At 42.7% G+C, this 19,582-nt stretch overlaps 1 protein-coding gene and 1 long non-coding RNA gene across 2 annotated transcripts in view; one reads left to right on the plus strand and one right to left on the minus strand.

The window, feature by feature from the left end:
* Positions 1–1,924: 1,924 nt before the first annotated feature.
* On the plus strand, positions 1,925–19,425 carry LOC105535435. Its single transcript, XR_001005425.1, has 3 exons — positions 1,925–2,000; positions 7,654–7,771; positions 19,131–19,425. It is a non-coding gene; the product is annotated as an uncharacterized LOC105535435 (long non-coding RNA).
* LOC105535434 (aldehyde oxidase 2) overlaps positions 7,543–19,582 on the minus strand; it is a 75,472-nt gene continuing 63,432 nt past the window's right edge. The window contains exons 34-35 of the mRNA XM_011974535.1: positions 19,106–19,273; positions 7,543–7,596 (exon numbers count right to left, since the gene is read on the minus strand). Coding sequence (XP_011829925.1) covers positions 7,543–7,596; positions 19,106–19,273 — 222 coding nt within the window. The remainder of the gene's footprint in view (positions 7,597–19,105; positions 19,274–19,582) is intronic.

Raw genomic sequence — 19,582 nt, forward strand, 5'->3', positions numbered from 1 at the left:
ATCCCATCTCTACAAAACATTAAAAAATTAGCCAGGCCTGGTGGCACACTCCTGTAGTCCTAGCTACTCTGGAGGCCAAGATGGGAGGATTGCTTGAGCCCAGAAGTTTGAGGCTGCAGTGAGCCATGATTGTACTAGGGCACTCCAGCCTGGGTGACAGAGTGAGACCCTGTTTCTAAAAGAAAAGAAACGTCTCACAGTATTTTTGTTTCTTTTTGCATTGTTTCCAAGTTTTGGAAAATTTTGCTTAATACATGCAAGTAAAATAAATAGTGGCTCCAGCAGATTTATATCCAATAAAACAGTGAAACCTGGTTTGTTTGTCAAATAACTGTAGGTTCTTTCTTTTTACCTTCCTTAGATCTCCTGGCTCACGGGTATCTGAGTTACACAGTGTAGGTTTCATCTGTACTTTTGTTGTCATAGAGCACATTCTTTGGCTGTTCCTTAATCATACATGTGTAAGTATCAGTTTGAGATAGACCCTGTGGTAAGAGATGAGTAAGACACAATCCCTGTCATCAGACAGTGGCTCGTCTAGAAAGAAAGGATACACATGCAGACAAACAGATTGTGTGTTATGTAAGAACCAGACACAATAGGGGCATAAAGGAGAGAGGGTCACTTCTACCCCAAAACTATCCATTAGCCTCAGCAAGGTTTATTGGTAGAGAGGGTTGAATAGTGTCCCCCCAAATTCGTGTCTACCTGGAACCTCAGAAGTGGCCTTATTTGGAAATGAAGTCTTTGCAAGTATAATTAATTAAACTAAGAAAAGGTCTTACTGGATTAAGGTGGGCCCTAAATCCAACGACTGGTGTTTTATTTTATTTATTTATTTATTTATTTGAGATGGGCCTCGCTCTGTCGCCCAGGCTGGAGTGCAATGGCGCGATCTCGGCTCACTGCAACCTCAGCCTCCCAGGTTCAAGCAATTCTCCTGCCTCAGCCTCCTGAGTACCTGGGACTACAGGTGCCTGCCACCATGCCTGGCTAATTTTTGTATTTTTAGTAGAGAAGGGGTTTTGCCATGTTGGCTAGGCTGGTCTCAAACTCCTGACCTTGTGATCTGCCCACCTTGGCCTCCCAAAGTGCTGGGATTACAGGTGTGAGCCACCACATCCGGCCCAATGACTGGTGTTTTTTTTTTTTTTTTGAGATGGAGTCTCGCTGTGTCGCCCAGGCTGGAGTGCAGTGGCCGGATCTCAGCTCATTGCAAGCTCCGCCTCCCGGGTTTTTACGCCATTCTCCTGCCTCAGCCTCCCGAGTAGCTGGGACTACAGGCGCCCACCACCTCGCCCGGCTAGTTTTTTGTATTTTTTAGTAGAGATGGGGTTTCACCGTGTTAGCCAGGATGGTCTCGAACTCCTGACCTCGTGATCCGCCTGTCTCAGCCTCCCAAAGTGCTGGGATTACAGGCTTGAGCCACCGCGCCCGGCCATGACTGGTGTTTTTATGAGAAAGAAGAGGATTTGGATACAGACACACTGGGAAGAAGGCAATGAGATGATGGAGGCAGAGGCTGGGGTGATGCAGCCCTAAGGAACAGCAGGAGCTGCCCGAAGAGGCGAGGAAGGATTCTTCCTGAGAACCCATAGTCCTGCCAGCACCTTGACTTCAGACTTTTAGCCTCCAGAGCTGTGACAGAATACATACTGAAGCCACCCAGCTTGTGATATGTGTTGCAGCAACCCTAGGAAACTGACCACTGGAAAGGTGCTGGGTAGGTCACAGAATTGAGGGCAGAGCTGAAGAACGAGGCGCAGGAACGAGGGCACTTCCGAGGAGCTCAGCAGTAGGAGCTTGTGGACTCACCGTGGCCATCCAGGCGACCTGCTACAGTGGCCCTTTAGCTTGTGTACCTTGTGCAAGCGCCTGTCTCTCAGGAGAGACTCTAACCCAGCTTATCTCATACCTTTCGCAGCAGCTTGTTTGGAACACATGGAGTGGAGGATGGATAATTTCCCAAAGAAGAGACAGCAGTCAGATAAAAACAACAGGTCACCACTTCACAGGTGACAGTGAAGTCCCTTTTGGAAGAAGAAACTGTCCTGTTGAATGCAACTCTTTTACCCAGTGATAGTGGGTGGTTACAGATGTTGAGAAAGATTATCTTGGCAGTTACGTGCAGCATGGTTTGGAACAAGACCAATAGCTAGCCAGTAAGATCATCTAAATGTGAAGTTACAGGGGCACAGGGGAGCCTGTCCTGCTGTGGCTTGGCAAAGGAAGGAACACTATTGCTTTGTACTCAGTGACATCTTAACATCAACTTTCAGGGTTGTGTGGGGGGACTGAGAAAATTCCATTATTTTCTGTCTCCAACTATTTCTGCCTAAGTTTTTGACTTCCTTTGGACATCTTACAAATTAGAAAGCCTATCTTTTTGCTGTTTGTCTACTCAGTTCTATGAGACAGATAGAGTATTAATTTTGACTGTTCTGGGATGGAACCGGGAGCAGGCTGTTTTTCTTTACAAAAGAGAAAACTTACTCAGAGAACCCAGGCTCAGAAGGCAATAGTACAAATGTCTCCTGTGCTCTAAGGCCCAGGGAGTAAGAAGTAGGAGGTTCCATGAAGCCCACGATGAGCATTAAGGGTTATGCTTCCTCACCCTTACAGGCATCAGGCTGCCGCTGATGTTGGGAAGCTGGTAGAATGGAATTATCTAGACAGAGAGAAGGGGCACAGCAGGTGTGAAAATAGGGGCAGGAACCAGGTACTTGTGCTGTTGCTCTAGCCTTCCTCAAACATTCTGACATTTGGCAGTTGTGTCCTGTCCATTTGTAGGGCCAGCTGAGTAGCTCTGATTTTGCTAAGAGTGGCTGGGCATTCTGGGACAGGTTACATGCTGGGCCTTCTGGGAAAGCAGAAGTTATTCTCTGTGCATGTGTGAGAATTGAATGAATGGGGGTGGTATGTGTCTTAGTTGGTTTGGGCTGCTATAACACAAATACCACAAACTGGCTTATAAACAGAAATGTCTTGCTCATAAACAGAAACGTTTTGCTCAGAACCCAGTTCTGGAGGCTGAGAATTCCAAGATCCAGGTGCTAGCAGATTCAGTATTTGATAAGGGCCCCCTCTCTGGTTCATAGATGGTGCCTTCTTGCAGTGTTCTCACGTAGTGGAGGAGGTTAACTTACTCTTGGGGGGTCTTTTTTTTTTATAAGGGCACTTAACCCCATTCATGAAAGTGGAGTCCTCATGACCTAATCACTTCCCAATGGCCACACCTCTTAACATCACCACCTTGGGGGTTAGGTTTGAATGTATGAACTCTGGGGTGACATAAACATTCAGGCCATAGCAGTATGAGAGTAAGTCTTTGCTTTACCTTTTTTACAAACATTCAAGCCATGTTAATGTTTTACTTATTTAAACATTTTAGTCTGTTTCATATTTTAATAATGTTTATTGAGCCCAAAGAACTGGTTTCAAATACATGGCTCCAACTGTATCTTTTTAAAAAATTATTTTATTAACATCCATGCCACCCAGATTTTAGTGCATCAACTCACAGAAATAATTTTTATTCAAGCTCCTCTATTTTTAGTGCTTTATAGTTTTGAACCATGACAAATGGAAAATAAATGCCCTGTAACCATCCTTAGCTCTAACTGAAAAGATTCTAAAAAAAAAAATAGAATTATATTTACCATCATTTAAAATGATACACATGATAAGACAAACTTCTCACATTCTTACTAGATTAAGGATATTATTTTCAAAAGAGCTAAAAAAAAAAAAAAAAGCTTTCAACTTATTTCACCCCAGCCACTCCCACTGTTCTCAGCTCTTAATGTTCCTGTGTCTTGTGTAATTTTTGTCCTGCCCATAACCCTTCTGCTCCTGCCTCCTTCCTCTTTGTGCTCCTGTCCTGCTTTATCCCTTGGGCTCCTGTAGTGTAGGGACGCCTCCGATGTCCACAGATGGGCCTGTGGACAGCTATGCCCCAGCGTCTCACAACAACGTGCTCATGGCTTTAAGGACCTTCAGCCTCCTCCAGGCTGTATTTATGCCTTATTGCCTACCTTCTCTCACCCCGCGCCCAGCGTTCTCAGCTCTGCCTGCCCTCCTTCAGCCACTGCAGGGGTCACTGCAGACCATGGCTTGGTAAGCCTGATCGTGTGAAATCTGGCTAGTAGAAAATCAGCTTACCCCTGACTTTCTGGTCAAATAGGGCCTAATTTATATGCTGGTTCCTCGCTCTGAAGACCTCTAAACTCAGATGAATGTAATTTGGTGGATCCCATATATCTTATTTCTTTTTTTCTTTTGTTTTTCCTTCTCAAAGTTATTGGTAGAGAGGATCCTGTATATTTTAAACCACAATGTAGGGAGTAATTACAATTTATAATTCTTTCGCTCTATGTTCTTACTTCAACCTATGGGAAACTGAAATATGCAATATTTCTTAAACTGTGATACCAGATTGGATGTTTTTCAACAACAGCAGCAGCAGCACAGAGGGGTTGGGGGCAAGATATTGAAAATGTTTTTATATTGCTTTTTCCCCTCCTCCAAATCCAAAAGAATGTTAATCAGTTGAATAGTAGATGTGCATGAGGGAAATACCACTCCTTTGCTGTCAAGTGCACGTACATAGACCTGTGGTCAATCTATGGCAAAACAAAACTTGCAGAACTCTCTTGTGGCTACCGAATCAAATACACCACTGGGAAAAGTCATCATGTATTTATCTACCAAGAAGTATCTTTCTTTCTATAATCATAACCTATATTACCAGTCCATTTAGATTGGATGGACACAGAAAGGAAAAGTTTGCTTTTACAGCAACATTTACGTGATCTTTTCAGAAACAAATCAGCACTAAACTTGCTTACTGTGGATACAGCAGTGCTTTTCTGGTGGCCTCTAGGCTGGAAAGTCTAAGTGAAATGCTTTGCAAATAATGATTCATTGGGTTAATGTAATCAAAGTTGGATAACGTTTCTAAATTTTGTGTCTATTTTTTTCTACAACAGTATAAGAATATCAGTTTGGATCCCAGTTAGGATTAACAAGCCATTTTTTACTTGTGAAAAACTGAAACACCTGAAAAAAAAAAAGAAAAGACAATAATTATGAAATAAAGTGTGCAAATCTCTCAACTTTATATATAGGGAGAAGAACAATAAATGATTGACAATTGGGTTGATAAGATTTACAGCTATGAATAAGTACATTTGGGTACTTACTATTCTCCTGTGCCCTCCGTGTCTTTCTTTATAAAATAAGAAGCTGGATGACATCAGAAGTTTTTGAATATTTTTAGCAGAGGTTTAAAATGTTATGGGGAACACACTCACATGTATATGTTTTTAGTGTGATATAAATTTGATTTATAAGATCAATGTTGAATACTTCCTTATGAAGCAAATATACAAGAGCCAATTATGTTACTTTGAAGAATGTAAACATTTGAAATTGTAGGTAAAAGTTGACAGTTACAGATTCAGAATGCAATTTATATCTGCATCTTGTGTTGATTGCATGGCATGGGTAACATTCTGACACATAGAAGTAATTATAAATGGTAAAGTGACAAGAGGTTTTTTTTGTTTTTTAAATTTGTCTTGCAATTTGAGGATGGTCTTTTAAAACATTCTTTAATTTTTAATTTTAATTTTTTAAAAATTAGAGACAGGGTCTTGCTATGTCCCCCAGGCTGGTCTTGAACTCCTGGGCTCAAGTGATCCTCCCATTCTGGCCTCCTGAAGTGCTGGGATTACAGGCATGAGCCACCATGCATAGAAGAGGATGGTCTTTATTTTAACATCTGTACGGACTGGGCACAGTGACTCACGCCTGTAATCCCAGCACTTTGGGAGGCCGAGGCAGTCGAATTACTTGAGGCCAGGAGTTCGATACCAGGCTGGCCAAACATGGCAAAACCCTGTCTCTACAAAAAAATCAGCTGTGTATGGTGGCGTGTGCCTGTAGTCCCAGCTACTCGGGAGGCTGAGACACGAGAATCGCTTGAACCCGGGAGGCAGAGGTTGCAATGAGCCGAGATTGGACCACTACACTCTAGCCTGGGTGACACAGTGAGACCATGTCCCTCCCCCCACCCAAAAAAAAAGTCTGTACAAAAACTTGACAACCCCATTCATTCACTGGTGATGTCTAAATTTGGCATTTTATCTGAGTGTGTGTGCATGCATGTGTGTGTGTGTGTAACTATGTTGAGTACTATGTGTTAGGCATGATGCCATGTACTTTATATGCCTTGTTGTACATAAGAATTAGAGTGGATTTGCCATCATATTCACATTTAACTTTAATACTTGGAAAGAGAAAGAAGGATAGAAAGAGAGGATAATTAAAGAGCTTAGATAATTTGCTCTGCATTTGTGTGTGTGTTTCTGAGATAGGGTTTCACTCCGTTGCCTAGGCTGGAGTCCAGTGGCACAATTTTGACTCACTGCAACCTCCATCTCCTGGACTCAAGCAATCCTCCTACCTCAGCCTCCAAGTAGCTGGGACTACAGGCATGTACCACCATGCCAGGTGGTGTACAGACGGGGTTTCACCGTGTTGCCCAAGCTGGTCTTGAACTCCTGAACTCAAGCCATCCACCTGCCTTGGCCTCCCAAAGTGCTAGGATTATAGGCATAAGCCACCATGCCTGGCTTGTTGGTGTGTGTTTTAAAATGACTATTTTACAATAATGTAAGATGTGATTTTAAGTGTTGCCTATTTTGATTTTTGTTGTTGTAAAGGAGAAGCAAATTCTCATTGGTTATTTAGTCTGATTTAGTAAAAATATCAACACAAGTTGTTCTCATATGACAAAGCACAATGGAATGAAATGTATATTATATGTATTAATACTTGTGGGTGTTTTTAGACAATTACACTGGAAAATTAGATTTTAATGAAAAAATTTTATTTTATTTTTATCTGAGTTTATGTCATAGTTTGCTCTATTCCACAATGTTTTCAGTTATTGCCCAGTAAGTGTGCAGAAAGTAGAAGTTTAATTTTGTAACAAAAAAACATGTTTCTTCTTATCAGCATATATTTCCTAAGGAGTTTTTGTGGCCACTCTCCAAAGCCTTCTGTGCTCTGTGTATAGTGTTAAGCAGCAGCACAAAACTGTAGCAGTTGAACTCAGTGAATACAAAGAGATAACTCTTCCAGATAGTGCTAGTTAACTATAAATGGAGTAATCAGTAGATTTCAATTTGCTTTTTTGCATTCCAGTTGTGATTCTTAAAAGAATCAGGGAGTAGGCTCTTTAAATATTTTAATCCAGTGTATTTTCATATTTTATTTTAAAATTAAAAAAACTACCATGTTGATTGAAACACCCTGGCCATCCTTTGTCAGTTCCCAGAACCATGCGTATTTAGTGTTAAAGGACTTAAATATCGGATAAGATATGCTGACTTTAAAATGAAGCATGGTTTAAGCACTTGTGCAATTCTTGATTTCTATAGAACAAAGTTTGAAAGCCTGGATTGGCTGACTTTTTTCCCACTTTGAATAATTATCTTTTAGCTTATCGATCTTACCTTTTAGGGAATGATAGCAGTGTTATGCTATAGGGATAGACCAAGGTTTAAATGTCTCAGGGTCATCTCTTGGGATCTAAGAAAGAAAGCAAATTAAACACTTACTATACCATAACACCATTTATTTCAACAGGAGCATTACATCAAATGTTTGGGTTTAAAAAATTTTGGGATGAGAAGAGGCTGAATGTTCCTGGCTCCTGGGGCATGGGACTGTGTCATTCCCTTCAGCTGACAACTGTGAAAAGAAGGTGGGTTAGTGTTATCCTTTCTGCTATACCTAATGTTGCTAAACAAGAGGACACTTCAGAATTTTTTTTCTGGAGACAGAGTCTTGCTCTGTCACCCAGGCTGGAGCGCAGTGGTGCGATCTCAGCTCACTGCAACCTCCTGTTCCCAGGTTCAAGTGATTCTCGTGCCTCAGTCTCCTGAGTAGCTGGGATTACAGGTGTGTGTCACCATGCCTGGCTCATTTTTGTATTTAGTAGATACAGAGTTTCACCATGTTGGCCAGGTTGGCCTGGAACTCCTGGCCTCAGGTGATCCACCTGCCTTGGCCTCCCAAAGTGCTGGGATTACAGGCATGAGCCACTGCGCCTGGCTTAGAAAGAGGGCACTTCAGTGAGTTACCTATCTTCTTTGCTTCCCAGGTATGAATCCCAAGGAGAATTACACATCCCGTGAATTCATTTGGGAGTAGGGATGTGGCTAGTCTGGGAGGTGTGTACACTGGAGCCCACACACCTGGACGTCTTTACAGTGATATGATAATAGCCCTGTGTGCACCTTTGGTCAAATGGTTTGTGTGATATTGTGTTCTTGGTGGTCAAACCCCAGCCTCATTTCACTCTCTTGGGCTACAAGCTCAAAGAATTGTTCATCCTTTCTCGTGGTTCTTAATGCTTGTCTCCTCTTTGGGGAATTCTCCCCCTTAGGTTCAAGCCCAAAGCAGAACACACATCCCTCCTCTCCCCGTTATGTTTTTGTTTGAAGGCTTGACTTTTAGTTACAAATGTGTTAAAAAGCAAAGCAAACTTTTCCCTGATGATGGAAAGCTATGAAGGTTCCAGAAAGCTTTCCCCCTGCTCCTAATATGTATTTATTTCACAAATATACAAAAAGAAGCCAAATAATTCACCCAACTTCTATCATTTAGGACATTTTCCTAAATTCTGTTCTTAGTTTTTGCCCTCTGTATTGAAATGTAAATGAAGGGCTAGGTTTGCCTTCCCAAAGGGCCTTCCCTATTCTCTTCCCTGTTTTTTTTTTTTTGTTTTTTCTTCTTCTTCTTAGCTGCTCCTGTGGGAGCTGCTTGGCTCTCTTCTTGAGAATGAGCCTGTTCTGCAAGGTCTGGGCTGGACACAGGGCAAAACTCCTCAGTTTAGCTGTGGCAGATTTGGGTCTACTCTTCTGCTTAAGTTATGGAATTTTTAGTCTCTCTCTCTCTTTTTTTTTTTTTTTTTTTAAGACAGGGTCCTGCTCTATCACCCAGGCTAGAGTACAGTGGTGCAATCAAGCTCACTGCAGCCTCAAACTCCTGGGCTCAGGCGATCCTCCCACCCTAGCCTCCTGAGTAGCTGGGACTATAGGCACGTGCCACCATGCCTGGCTAATTTTTTTTGGTTTTTAGTAGAGACACAAATATACATTCAATAACAGTATCAGAGAATCTCCCTTCAGGAGTAAGAATGGCTACTCTGTGAAATGTCACCAAGCATTGCAGGGAAATGATTCAGTTCCTGCATCCTGGGACAAACGTATTCAATGTGGAACCAGTTTCAAAGCCAATAAAACCTCTTCCAAGATAGCATGAGAGGTTAGAAGAATGTGGTTAAGAATGAGTACATGCCTGAGTGTGTGCGTGCATGTGAGTCTGTGTGCGTACATGCATGCTTGTATGCGTGTGTGTCTCATGGGAACAGGACAATAGGTTGAGCATTCTGAGGAAGACACCATAGGAGACTCTTCTCTCAGTCTGTCCTGAGCCGTGCAGTCTGCTCTGTGTTCATGTCAAGGAATCCAGGTGACCGAAGCATGTCTGTGCTGGTCTAAGGCCCTGACAATTATCTGTCACGTTATGTTGCCCAGGCTGATCTTGAACTCCTGATCTCAAGTGATCCTCCTGCCTCAGCCTTCCAAAGTGCTGGGATTACAGGCGAGAGCCACTGTGCCTGGCCACGTCTAGTGAATATTTAAACCTAAGGGTGTTCTTAGGGATCCCCGACTCAATCATCTTCACCATCATCATCATCAATATGTATTGACCATTTACTATATGTGACAACTGCCAACTGCTTTATATATTATCTTACTCAATTCTCACAACAATCCTGTAAAGTAACTAGAGTTATTCTCTCCACTACCCCACCTCTCCCTCATTTTATAGATAAGAAAACTGAGTGATCAGGGGACTTAAATAAAGCATTAAAGATAGAGCTGGGGCTGGGTGCTGTGCCTCATGCCTGTAATCCCAGCACTTTGGGAGGCTGAGGTGGGCAGATTGCTTGAGCTTAGGAGTTTGACACCAGCCTGGGCAACATGGTGAAACCTTATCTCTACCAAAAATACAAAAACTTGCTGGGTATGGTGGTGTGCACCTGTAGTCCCAGCTACTCAGGAGGCTGAGGCGGGAGGATCACTTCAACCTGTGATGTGGTGGTTGCAGTGAGCTGAGATCGCGCCACTGCACTCCAGCCTGGGCGACAGAGCAAGACTCCATCTCAAAAAAAAAAAAAAAAAAAAAAAAACTAGAGCTGGAATTGAAACCCAGATTCGCTGTAACCCAGGGCCTGTCTCAAGCACTAAGCTAAAACAGTTCATTGTAACTCTTCTCCCTGGCAGGACAAGATGGTTGTCTTTTCTCCTGTTTTATAGTCTGCATCTCTTATTTCCTCCCTTAAACTGAGGAATGCCTCCAGCTTTTGCCTTTTCCCTTTTAGGTATTCTCCCTATCTCTCCCTTTCCTCTGCTCCTACAAACCTAAAGAGGAAGAGATCACATAGGAGAGTTTTTAGATACAAAAATATACGTTCAACATTCAATAACAGTATCAGAGAATCTCCCCTTCAGGAGTAAGAATGGCTACTCTGTGAAATGTCACCAAGCGTTGCAGGGAAATGATTCAGTTCCTGCATCCTGGGACAAACGTATTCAATGTGGAACCAGTTTCACAGCCAATAAAACCTCTTCCAAGACAGCATGAGAGGTTAGAAGAATGTGGTTGAGTACATGTCTGAGTGTGTGCGTGCATGTGAGTCTGTGTGCGTACATGCATGCTTGTATGCGTGTGTGTCTCATGGGAACAGGACAATAGGTTGAGCATTCTGAGGAAGACACCACGGGAGACTCTACTCTCAGTCTGTCCTGAGCCGTGCAGTCTGCTCTGTGTTCATGTCAAGGAATCCAGGTGACCGAAGCATGTCTGTGCTGGTCTAAGGCCCTGCCAACTATCTGTAGCTGAGATTTTAGCTGAACAGGCTGGAGATTTCATGTTTTCACATGTTGTGGTATATAAGCCCCAAGAAATAGAATGCAGTCTTGTAGGGCTGGTAGACGTCTCCCCAGCTCAGAGAAATCCAGGGCTGTGTATAGAGTATGGGGCTGAGCAGGCTACATCTTGAATGGCTAGCGTTTGGGAGTGAACTGCCTGAGAGGAGCGGGTAAACCAGGCTGTCGGCAGCATGCAAAATGTTCATGTGCCTCTCTTCCTTCATCAAGGAGGAAGGGCTCCAGATACTGAACTAAACAGGTGGCGCTTTTAATGCTGCCAATTCTCACTGAATCTGGGCATCTAGAAATGCAAAAGAAGCAGGGAGGGAAAATGGGACGTGGGGATGTGAGAGACGCGGTGCTGTAAAGGGAGGGGAGTCTGTGGAGAGCGACTACATTAGGGTTTGCAGCGTAGGAAGAAGGTGAAGGACGTTAGAAACTAGCCATTGGTCAATCTCATAGAAATGCAGATTCTGTGAAGGACAGGCATGGCCATTTGGAATTGAGGACAGATCTAAGAATGAAGGACTTTTCCCCACTAGGGTACGATAAGATCATGCGTCAGCCTAACGTAGGACATGAGCCATTTGTTATGATTGCAAGGATTTCTTGTGAGTCAGCGTGTTCCAGGCTGCCCCTTCAGAAGTGGGGTAAGCTGAAACCTGCTTATAAACCTGTTTCCAAGCTGAGGTGTCTGATTTTTAACTTCCAGGAGATGGAAACTGAAGCTGTTAATTGGCTGTATATGGCCTCCCACTATGGCAGCCCACATAGACCACGTTTAGTGATTACTCAACAAATACGTTTTGCTGCTGGTGATATTAAGATAACATGATTTTTAAAAAAGTCTGACCTATTCTACATTCTCCAAGTCAGTATTTTTCTAATTTTTGAGGGTGTGGAACCCTTCAAGTCTCTGAATCCTAGTTTTTTTTTTTTTTTTTTAATGAAATCACTGTTTCTAAGGAGAAGTCTTAATCTGAAAGTGTTAAATATGTATATCTTTAAGGGAAGTTTACTTTTTTCCCCCTTGTGGAATTTAAGATGACTGTACAAAACACATTTTCCAAGAAATATATATTTTTCTTTGTCCTGTCACCGAAAAGGAAATTACATAGAGATGATGTTTCTGGCCATGCATAGTTGAGCCAGGCCACCCTGCTGGGCTCAGAGGAGAAACCACCACCAGCAACACTGTCCTCACCAGAAATTAACCACCTGAGAAAGAGCCCATACAAAAATGGCAGCCAGCAATGCTGTGATTAAGGTTAAACAAACCCAAACATGTTTTTTAAAAAAAAACCTTTTGACATAGTAAATGCTCATTCATACAGTATGATTATTTCTGGTAACAAACATGCCTTAGGCTTCTTGCCAATGCCTGCCTTTTTTGAAGCTAATTTACCCATGGAAATGAGGCTGCTAGTTAGAAGAGTTGTTGTTTATTCTGGCCTCACAGGTCAACTTGATTTAATGTGGAAACACTTTTCAAGCCTTTTGGGAGAGGCATATTTTGAAGAAGTTCATTAACAGTTTATGGGTTTTTGGTGATGACTTTAACGCTAATATTTACAGAGTGACTCATATTTACACAGTATTTTTACGTGCATTATTTTATTTAATTCCAAGGGAAAAGTACTGAGTGTTTTATCATCATTTCTGTTTAAGAAATAGATCTAGTCAGGCTGTTATTTACCTTATGGCTATAAGGAGGTTATTAAAAGAGGAGATCTTGAACTTTTCAATACTCATGCTCTAGTACACAGACATTCTGACTCCCTGACCATCTTATTCATTAGAACAAATTGTGTTTTGACAAGAGTATTCAAAGGTCCAATACAAAGATTGTTAATATCTATGTTTCTTGTTATTTCTCTCTTTCTATATATACATTTGCATAGTACAGCATTGTGTACCAGTGTGAATCATTACATATTTCAATTAGAAACCATGTTGTAGTTTGATCAAATGTATTAAAAATGTAAATTCTGGTCAGCGTGGTGGTTCATGCCTGTAATCCCAGCACTTTGGGAGGCTGAGGTGGGTGGATCACGAGGTCGGGAGTTTGAGACCTGACCAACATGATGAAACTCTGTCTCTACTGAAAATACAAAGATTATCCGGGCATGGCGGCAGGCGCCTTAATCCCAGCTACTCAGGAGGCTGACTCAGGAGAATCGCTTGAACCCTGGAGGTGGAGGTTGCAGTGAGCCGAGATTGCACCACTGCACTCCAGCTTGGGTGACAGAGAGAGACTCCATCTCAAAAAAAAAAAAAAGTAAATTCTGATATGGAGTCAGATTTGTTTCAAGATGCTTTAGAAATTGGTCTGTGTGAGCAGCCAGGCTACAAGAACTTCGGTAGGCCTGCTATGGCTTCTAAGGGGATGAATGAATTATATTCACTAAAGGTCTAAAGAAGTAGATCTGAAGTGTGATAAAGTGTATGATAAAGACTAGGAAAATTGCTGATTGGAAGGACTATCCAGGTTTCCCTCACTGATGTGAAAATAAATGATGTGACCACAAATTCTATTTTATCTCTCAGCCTGGAGAACAACAATTGTAAGATTTTTCTACCAGAGAGGCAAATCAGACACAAAAGGGCCACTTCTGAGGGCTGCTTAGTCCCAAGAGACTTTGATTCTTCTGAAGCTGCCACAGGGCCTTTGCATGAGCTGTTCTCGGCCTGGATTGTATCATTGCCAGCTTTATACTTGGTCCCCTGCTTCATTCAGACTTTGGCTCAATTGTGAACACTCTCAGAGGGAACTTCCCCAAGAAACTGTAATCAAATAGTCTCACCATCACATTCTACCTCCTTTCTCTTCAATTTTCCTTCCCAGTATTCAACAACGCTTGCAATCATATTGTGTGTTTGTTTACTTGTTTACTGTCTGGCTTCCCGCACAGAATGTAAGCTCTATGCCGGCAGAGATTGCCTTGCTCACCACTATTTTTTTAGTTCCCCAGCAGTGCCTGGCACATGGAAGGTGCTCAATAAATATGTTAGATGAATGAACAATTGCATGAAGAGTAACCAAAGTGGGATCCCATCTATGACCCCTCTGACTTCAAGAAAAGAGCAAGGCTAAGTCAGAAAGGCTTTGTTCTATGGGCTGTGTTAGTATAACCCAGGGTCAGCCAAGCACTTATAATTCACAGTCACTGTCTTCCTTCCCTGCTAGACTACAAATGCCTTGAGAGCAGGGACCTGTGAGTCTGGTTCACCACTATATTCCTGGGACCTCCAACTATGCAGAAAGGAAGGGATCAAATGAATTTGTTGAATACCCGAGTAGGAGTTAACAAGCTGAACAGAAGAAGATGGTTCCAAGGAGAAGGAAGAGCACGGCAGAAGCCCTGAAGCAGGAGTGAGCGTCTCTGTCCTTGACATGAGGAATGATAGAAGAAGGCAAGTGTGGCTGGGTGGGGTCGTGTGTGGCTGGAGAGGTGGTGGGGTTGGCCATGCTGGACTCTGAAGGTGTGTAGGCTCAGGAAGGCAAGTTAAGAAGTTTTCTGTCTCCTGTGAGCAAAGGGAAGCTTTTTGCCAATGTGTGTGCTGGTGTGGCATGGTCTGCTTTGCCACACCACAAGCCTCTGGCTGCAGGGGGTGTAGGGAGACCAGCCAGCAGGCAACTTTGATCCAGGATGGAGAGATGGTAGGTAGCTTCAGAGTCACCAGAAACTAAACGCCACCAAGGCAGGGGTCTCTGTTTCATTCCCTACTGTAGCCCCAGAATTGTTCTGTAGAACAATGGCTGGCACACATTAGATGCTCAACACCTGTTTGTGGGATGAATGAATAATATAGTGGTTAAGGATGGAGAAAATGGACTGGGTCAAGAAATTGTTGGGGGTAAAAATGAACAGGACATGATGAAGGACTAACTACTGAGTATGAGGGAGATAAATGTCAGGATGGCTCCTGGGATTCTTGCTTATGTTTCTATATGGATAGAGAAGTATTGCCGTTTTCTGCAACAGGTAATAGTAGAATAATCTAAATTTTGTGTGCTTCTTGGCCTCTGTTAAACTAAGACTCAGTTCTTCCTCCTCTCTGCACTCCTTGGGAGGTCCCAATCAAGGCTGGCCTCTAACCAGCCTCCTCTCTATGTTGGTGAACAGTTGAGGAGACGGGGTCTGGAGGCTCGAACAAACTAACCGAAGCCTTCTCAAGTATTTGGAGGGGACTTTCTTCTCATTGTTTCAAATATATGTGAGTTCAGTGCAATGGCTAGGAATATTGTAGGTCGCGATAAGTATGAAGGATAAATGATTATGGCCAGGCACAGTGGCTCACGCCTGTAATCCCAGCACTGTGGAAGGCTGAGGTGGGAGGATCATCTGAGGCCAGAAGTTCGAGACCAGTCTAGCCAACATGGTGAAACCCCATCTCTACTAAAAATACCAAAATTAGCTGGGCATGGTGGTACACACCTGTAATCCTAGCTACTCGGGAGGCTGAGGCAGGAGACTCTCTTGAACCTGGGAGGTAGAGGGTGCAGTGAGCTAAGATTGCAACACTGCACTCCAGCCTGGGCAACACAGCAAGACCCTGTCTTCAAAAGAAAAAAAAAAAAAAAGGATAAATGATCATTCTCCATATGGCCTAAGTAGCCTTAATAACAAGGGGCTTATTATTGAAAAGTTAAACATTCTGTCCTGCCCTCGCCCCTCAAATTTATTCCAGTAGCTATAGATAAAGATTAAGAGTTTGTAGGATAAACGAGTTTGGCAAGGTATTTTCTTTTTGTGTTTAAGCAACTGTTTTTTGAGTGATGTTTCATGGGATACTTTTCCCGTGAAATTCCCAATCCAGATTTTTCCGCGACTGAGGCTCAGTAGAGTCATTCCCAATTCATTTATTTATTTTCTGAGACAGAATCTTGCTCTATCACCCAGTCTGGAGTGCAGTGGTGTGATCTTGGCTCACTGCAAACTCCGCCTCCCGGGTTCATGCCATTCTCCTGCCTCAGCCTCCCGAGTAGCTGGGACTACAGGCACCCGCCACTGTGCTCGGCTAATTTTTTGTATTTTTAGTAGAGATGGGATTTCACTGTGTTAGCCAGGCTGATCTCGATCTCATGACCTCGTGATCCGCCTGCCTCAGCCTCCCAAAGTGCTGGGACTACAGGCGTGAGCCACCGTGCCCAGCCGTCATTCCCAATTATACTGTACGAATCTTTTCAAAGACTTATGTCAGGGATATCCGGATTTTATTAAATGAGTTTACAAATAAGATATATTATACATATAAACATATATAAATTAAAGGATGGTTAAATGTGTACACACACACACACACACATGCACACTCACACTCCAAAAGATGGTTATAGTTAGTTCTGGTGGGTGGGATTATGGCTGATTTTAACTTCACCTTATTCTTTTCAGCATTTTCTAATTTTTCCATAATGGACATGTGTTACTTTTACAAAGACAAAATGCAATGTATGTTATTAAAAGGAGGTCTAAAATAGCAAACATAGGTTATAACATGAAGTGATATTTATAAACCATGTATCTGCAAGTATTTTAGAAAATGCTAGGTTATTCTAACATTGAGCATTTGATTGATGGGCACAAATTAGTAGATGATTTATATCTGCAAAGATATGTTAGTCTTATCAAGAAACCATCAGACTTGAGAGGAAATACGGTTTCATCATATGGACCAGGTAGCTAAGAAGCTAAGTCCCACATGGTAAATGAAATCAAAGTGTTTCACTTCTTACCATCGTATGTGACAGAGCTACTTTGTCAGACAACCAGATTATTCAAAATAGCCTGAAATCTTAGATGTGAAGGAATTCATTTTTTAGGAGCCAGACCATTGGAAGACTGAAAACATTAACCTCAGGCAAGAAAGGAAGATTAGAAATATCTTTTTGTTTGTTGTGTTTTTTAGTTTTCTTAATCTGCCCCATTCCAGAAAAGGGTATTTATTATTGCAAAATGTGAATAAGAACATTTTTAAAAGTCAGAAGTGCTTATGCTTTTGGGGTATGAGATGACACCATTCCACAGTGACCATGTCACCATCTGAGTCAGGAACCGGCAGATGACTGACCTCTAGGCCAAGATCCGCACGGAGGAGTTCCTGGAGTGGGTGGAGGGTGCTGGTTTCCTGGCCCTGCCCATCTGAGGAGGGCCGGGCCAGAGGCAGGTGATTGTAATCATTGCTGTAGACAATGGAATCAGATAAGGATCAGATCCATAGACTGGGAGAAGACTTGGAGGGAAATTACAGGGTGACTGGTATTATTGGAGTATAAGAAATATTGTTGAATTAGATTTGAAGATGGAAATAGGAATAGGTTATGTAGGGGAAGGAAATTAATAATTATGAGACTTCCTTTTAAGCAATATTTTTATAAGATCTTTTCACTCTATGGTTGGCTATTTTGAAGAGGTCAGTTAAGTATTTGGGCTTCTTTTAATATAGATTTGAAAATTAGAAATTTCCTTTTAAGAAGCAGAGAATCAACTCTTTTCTCTCTGAGAGGCCATCTATTACAGTGAAGCCAGGCAGCCTGGGTTTGAATCTTAGCCCCCAAATGCTAGGTGTATGATCTTGGGAAAGTTATTGCACCTGTTTCCTCAATAGTAAAATGAAGAAAATACCAGTAGTTACCTGATAGAGTTGCCGTAATGACTAATATGTGTAAAATGTTTAGTGTGGTGCTCAGTCAATACTACCTGGTATTACTTAAATTAGGATGCTTAGGAAATTGGCAAAGGCTAGGCTCAATGACCTCTGGAAAGTTACATGCTGTAACCTTCAGCAGGTGGGATTTGCCATGTGTATATCCACATGGATAACTCCCTAGGCCTCTCCCTCCTGGGCTGGGAGGCATTGGTATGAAACAGAATGAAGGAGAAAGGGCCGGGCGCAGTGGCTCACGCCTGTAATCCCAGCACTTTGGGAGGCCGAGGTGGGCGGATCACGAGATCAGGAGATCAAGACCATCCTGGCTAACACGGTGAAACCCCGTCTCTACTAAAAAAATACAAAAAATTAGCCGGGTGTGGTGGCAGATGCCTGTAGTCGGGCAGGAGAATAGTGTGAACCCGGGAGGCAGAGGTTGCAGTGAGCCAAGATTGCGCCACTGCACTCCAGCCTGGGTGACAGAGCGGGACTCTGTCTCCAAAAAGAAAAAAAAAGAATGAAGGAGAAAGGCAGTAGCTCACAATGGGATCACCCTACTTCTAAATGACAGGCAGTCTGTGTATCCTCTCTGTATAGGGAACACAGAAAGTGACATTATCAAATATGGCTATATGACACGTGGATTTCTGTGTGTGTGTGTGTGTGTGTGTGTGTGTTTGTTTTTGTTGAAGAGCTGGATGGAGTTGGTAGGATAGAGGGAGGGAATACTTAACCACTGTTTGGAGAAATCAATCAGTTGCTTTCCATTTAGCTATTAGTTTTTGCAGCATTATATATATATATATATATATATAAAATACATCAAAAATTACTACATGTATACAAGGTGTGTGTGTGTGTGTGTGTGTGTATGTATGTATGTGTGTGTATATATATACTTTTTATTTTTATTTTTATTTTTTTTGAGACGGAGTCTCACTCTGTCGCCAGGCTGGAGTGCAGTGGCGCGATCTTGGCTCACTGCAACCTCTGCCTCCTGGGTTCAAGCCATTCTCCTGCCTCAGCCTCCTGAGTAGCTGGGACTACAGGTGCGTGCCATCACGCATGGCTAATTTTTTTGTATTTTTAGTAGAGACGGGGTTTCATCGAGTGAGCCAGATGGTCTCGATCTCCTAACCTCATGATCTGCCTGCCTCGGCCTCCCAAAGTGCTGGGATTACTTGTGTGAGACACGGTTCCCAGCTACAGCATGATATTAATAAATTATCCTACTTCAGGTTGCTGAGATGATCAAATCAACACTTGGGAAACACTTTTTTAAAAGTCAAAAATTACTACATGTACACAAGGTGTATTTGTGTGACTTGCTTTTTTCATTTCATAATTTGATTAGCTAGACACAGATTAGGTTATACATTTACCCAAGAGGTCTAAGAAGCAGGAAATAGACAAATCATCTTTTAGGAAAATAAACAATTCCCTACCATTTTGGTGAATCGATCTGCACAGGCCATTCGAACCCGTTCTGGCGTTGCTGGGCTCTGCACCGTGAAGTCCTCAGCTATGTCTCTTTCTCTTCGCACTGTGGCCACAGCGTCAGCAATGGCAAAGAACACAGATGACCCCAGGAACATCCCAGACTCCCCGAGGCCCTGTAAGAAGGCACATTGGTTTAAGAAACTTCTATACCACACTACAAGTTTCTAGAGGGTAGGGACCAGGCCTTGTTCACCATTGTATCCCCAACCCCTGCACAGTGTTTTGTACACAAAATCTTCTCAATAAATGTTTGTTGGCTGACTTACTGACTGAATCAGAAGCTTGAGTATTCTTAAAAATCTCAGCATAGGCCGGGCACAGGGGCTCACGCCTGTAATCCTAGCACTTTGGGAGGCCGAGGCGGGCGGATCACGAGGTCAAGAGATCAAGACCATCCTGCCCAACATGGTGAAACCCCGTCT

This window comes from Mandrillus leucophaeus, unplaced genomic scaffold (assembly GCF_000951045.1).
Source record: "Mandrillus leucophaeus isolate KB7577 unplaced genomic scaffold, Mleu.le_1.0 Scaffold146, whole genome shotgun sequence".
Lineage (NCBI taxonomy): Eukaryota > Metazoa > Chordata > Mammalia > Primates > Cercopithecidae > Mandrillus > Mandrillus leucophaeus.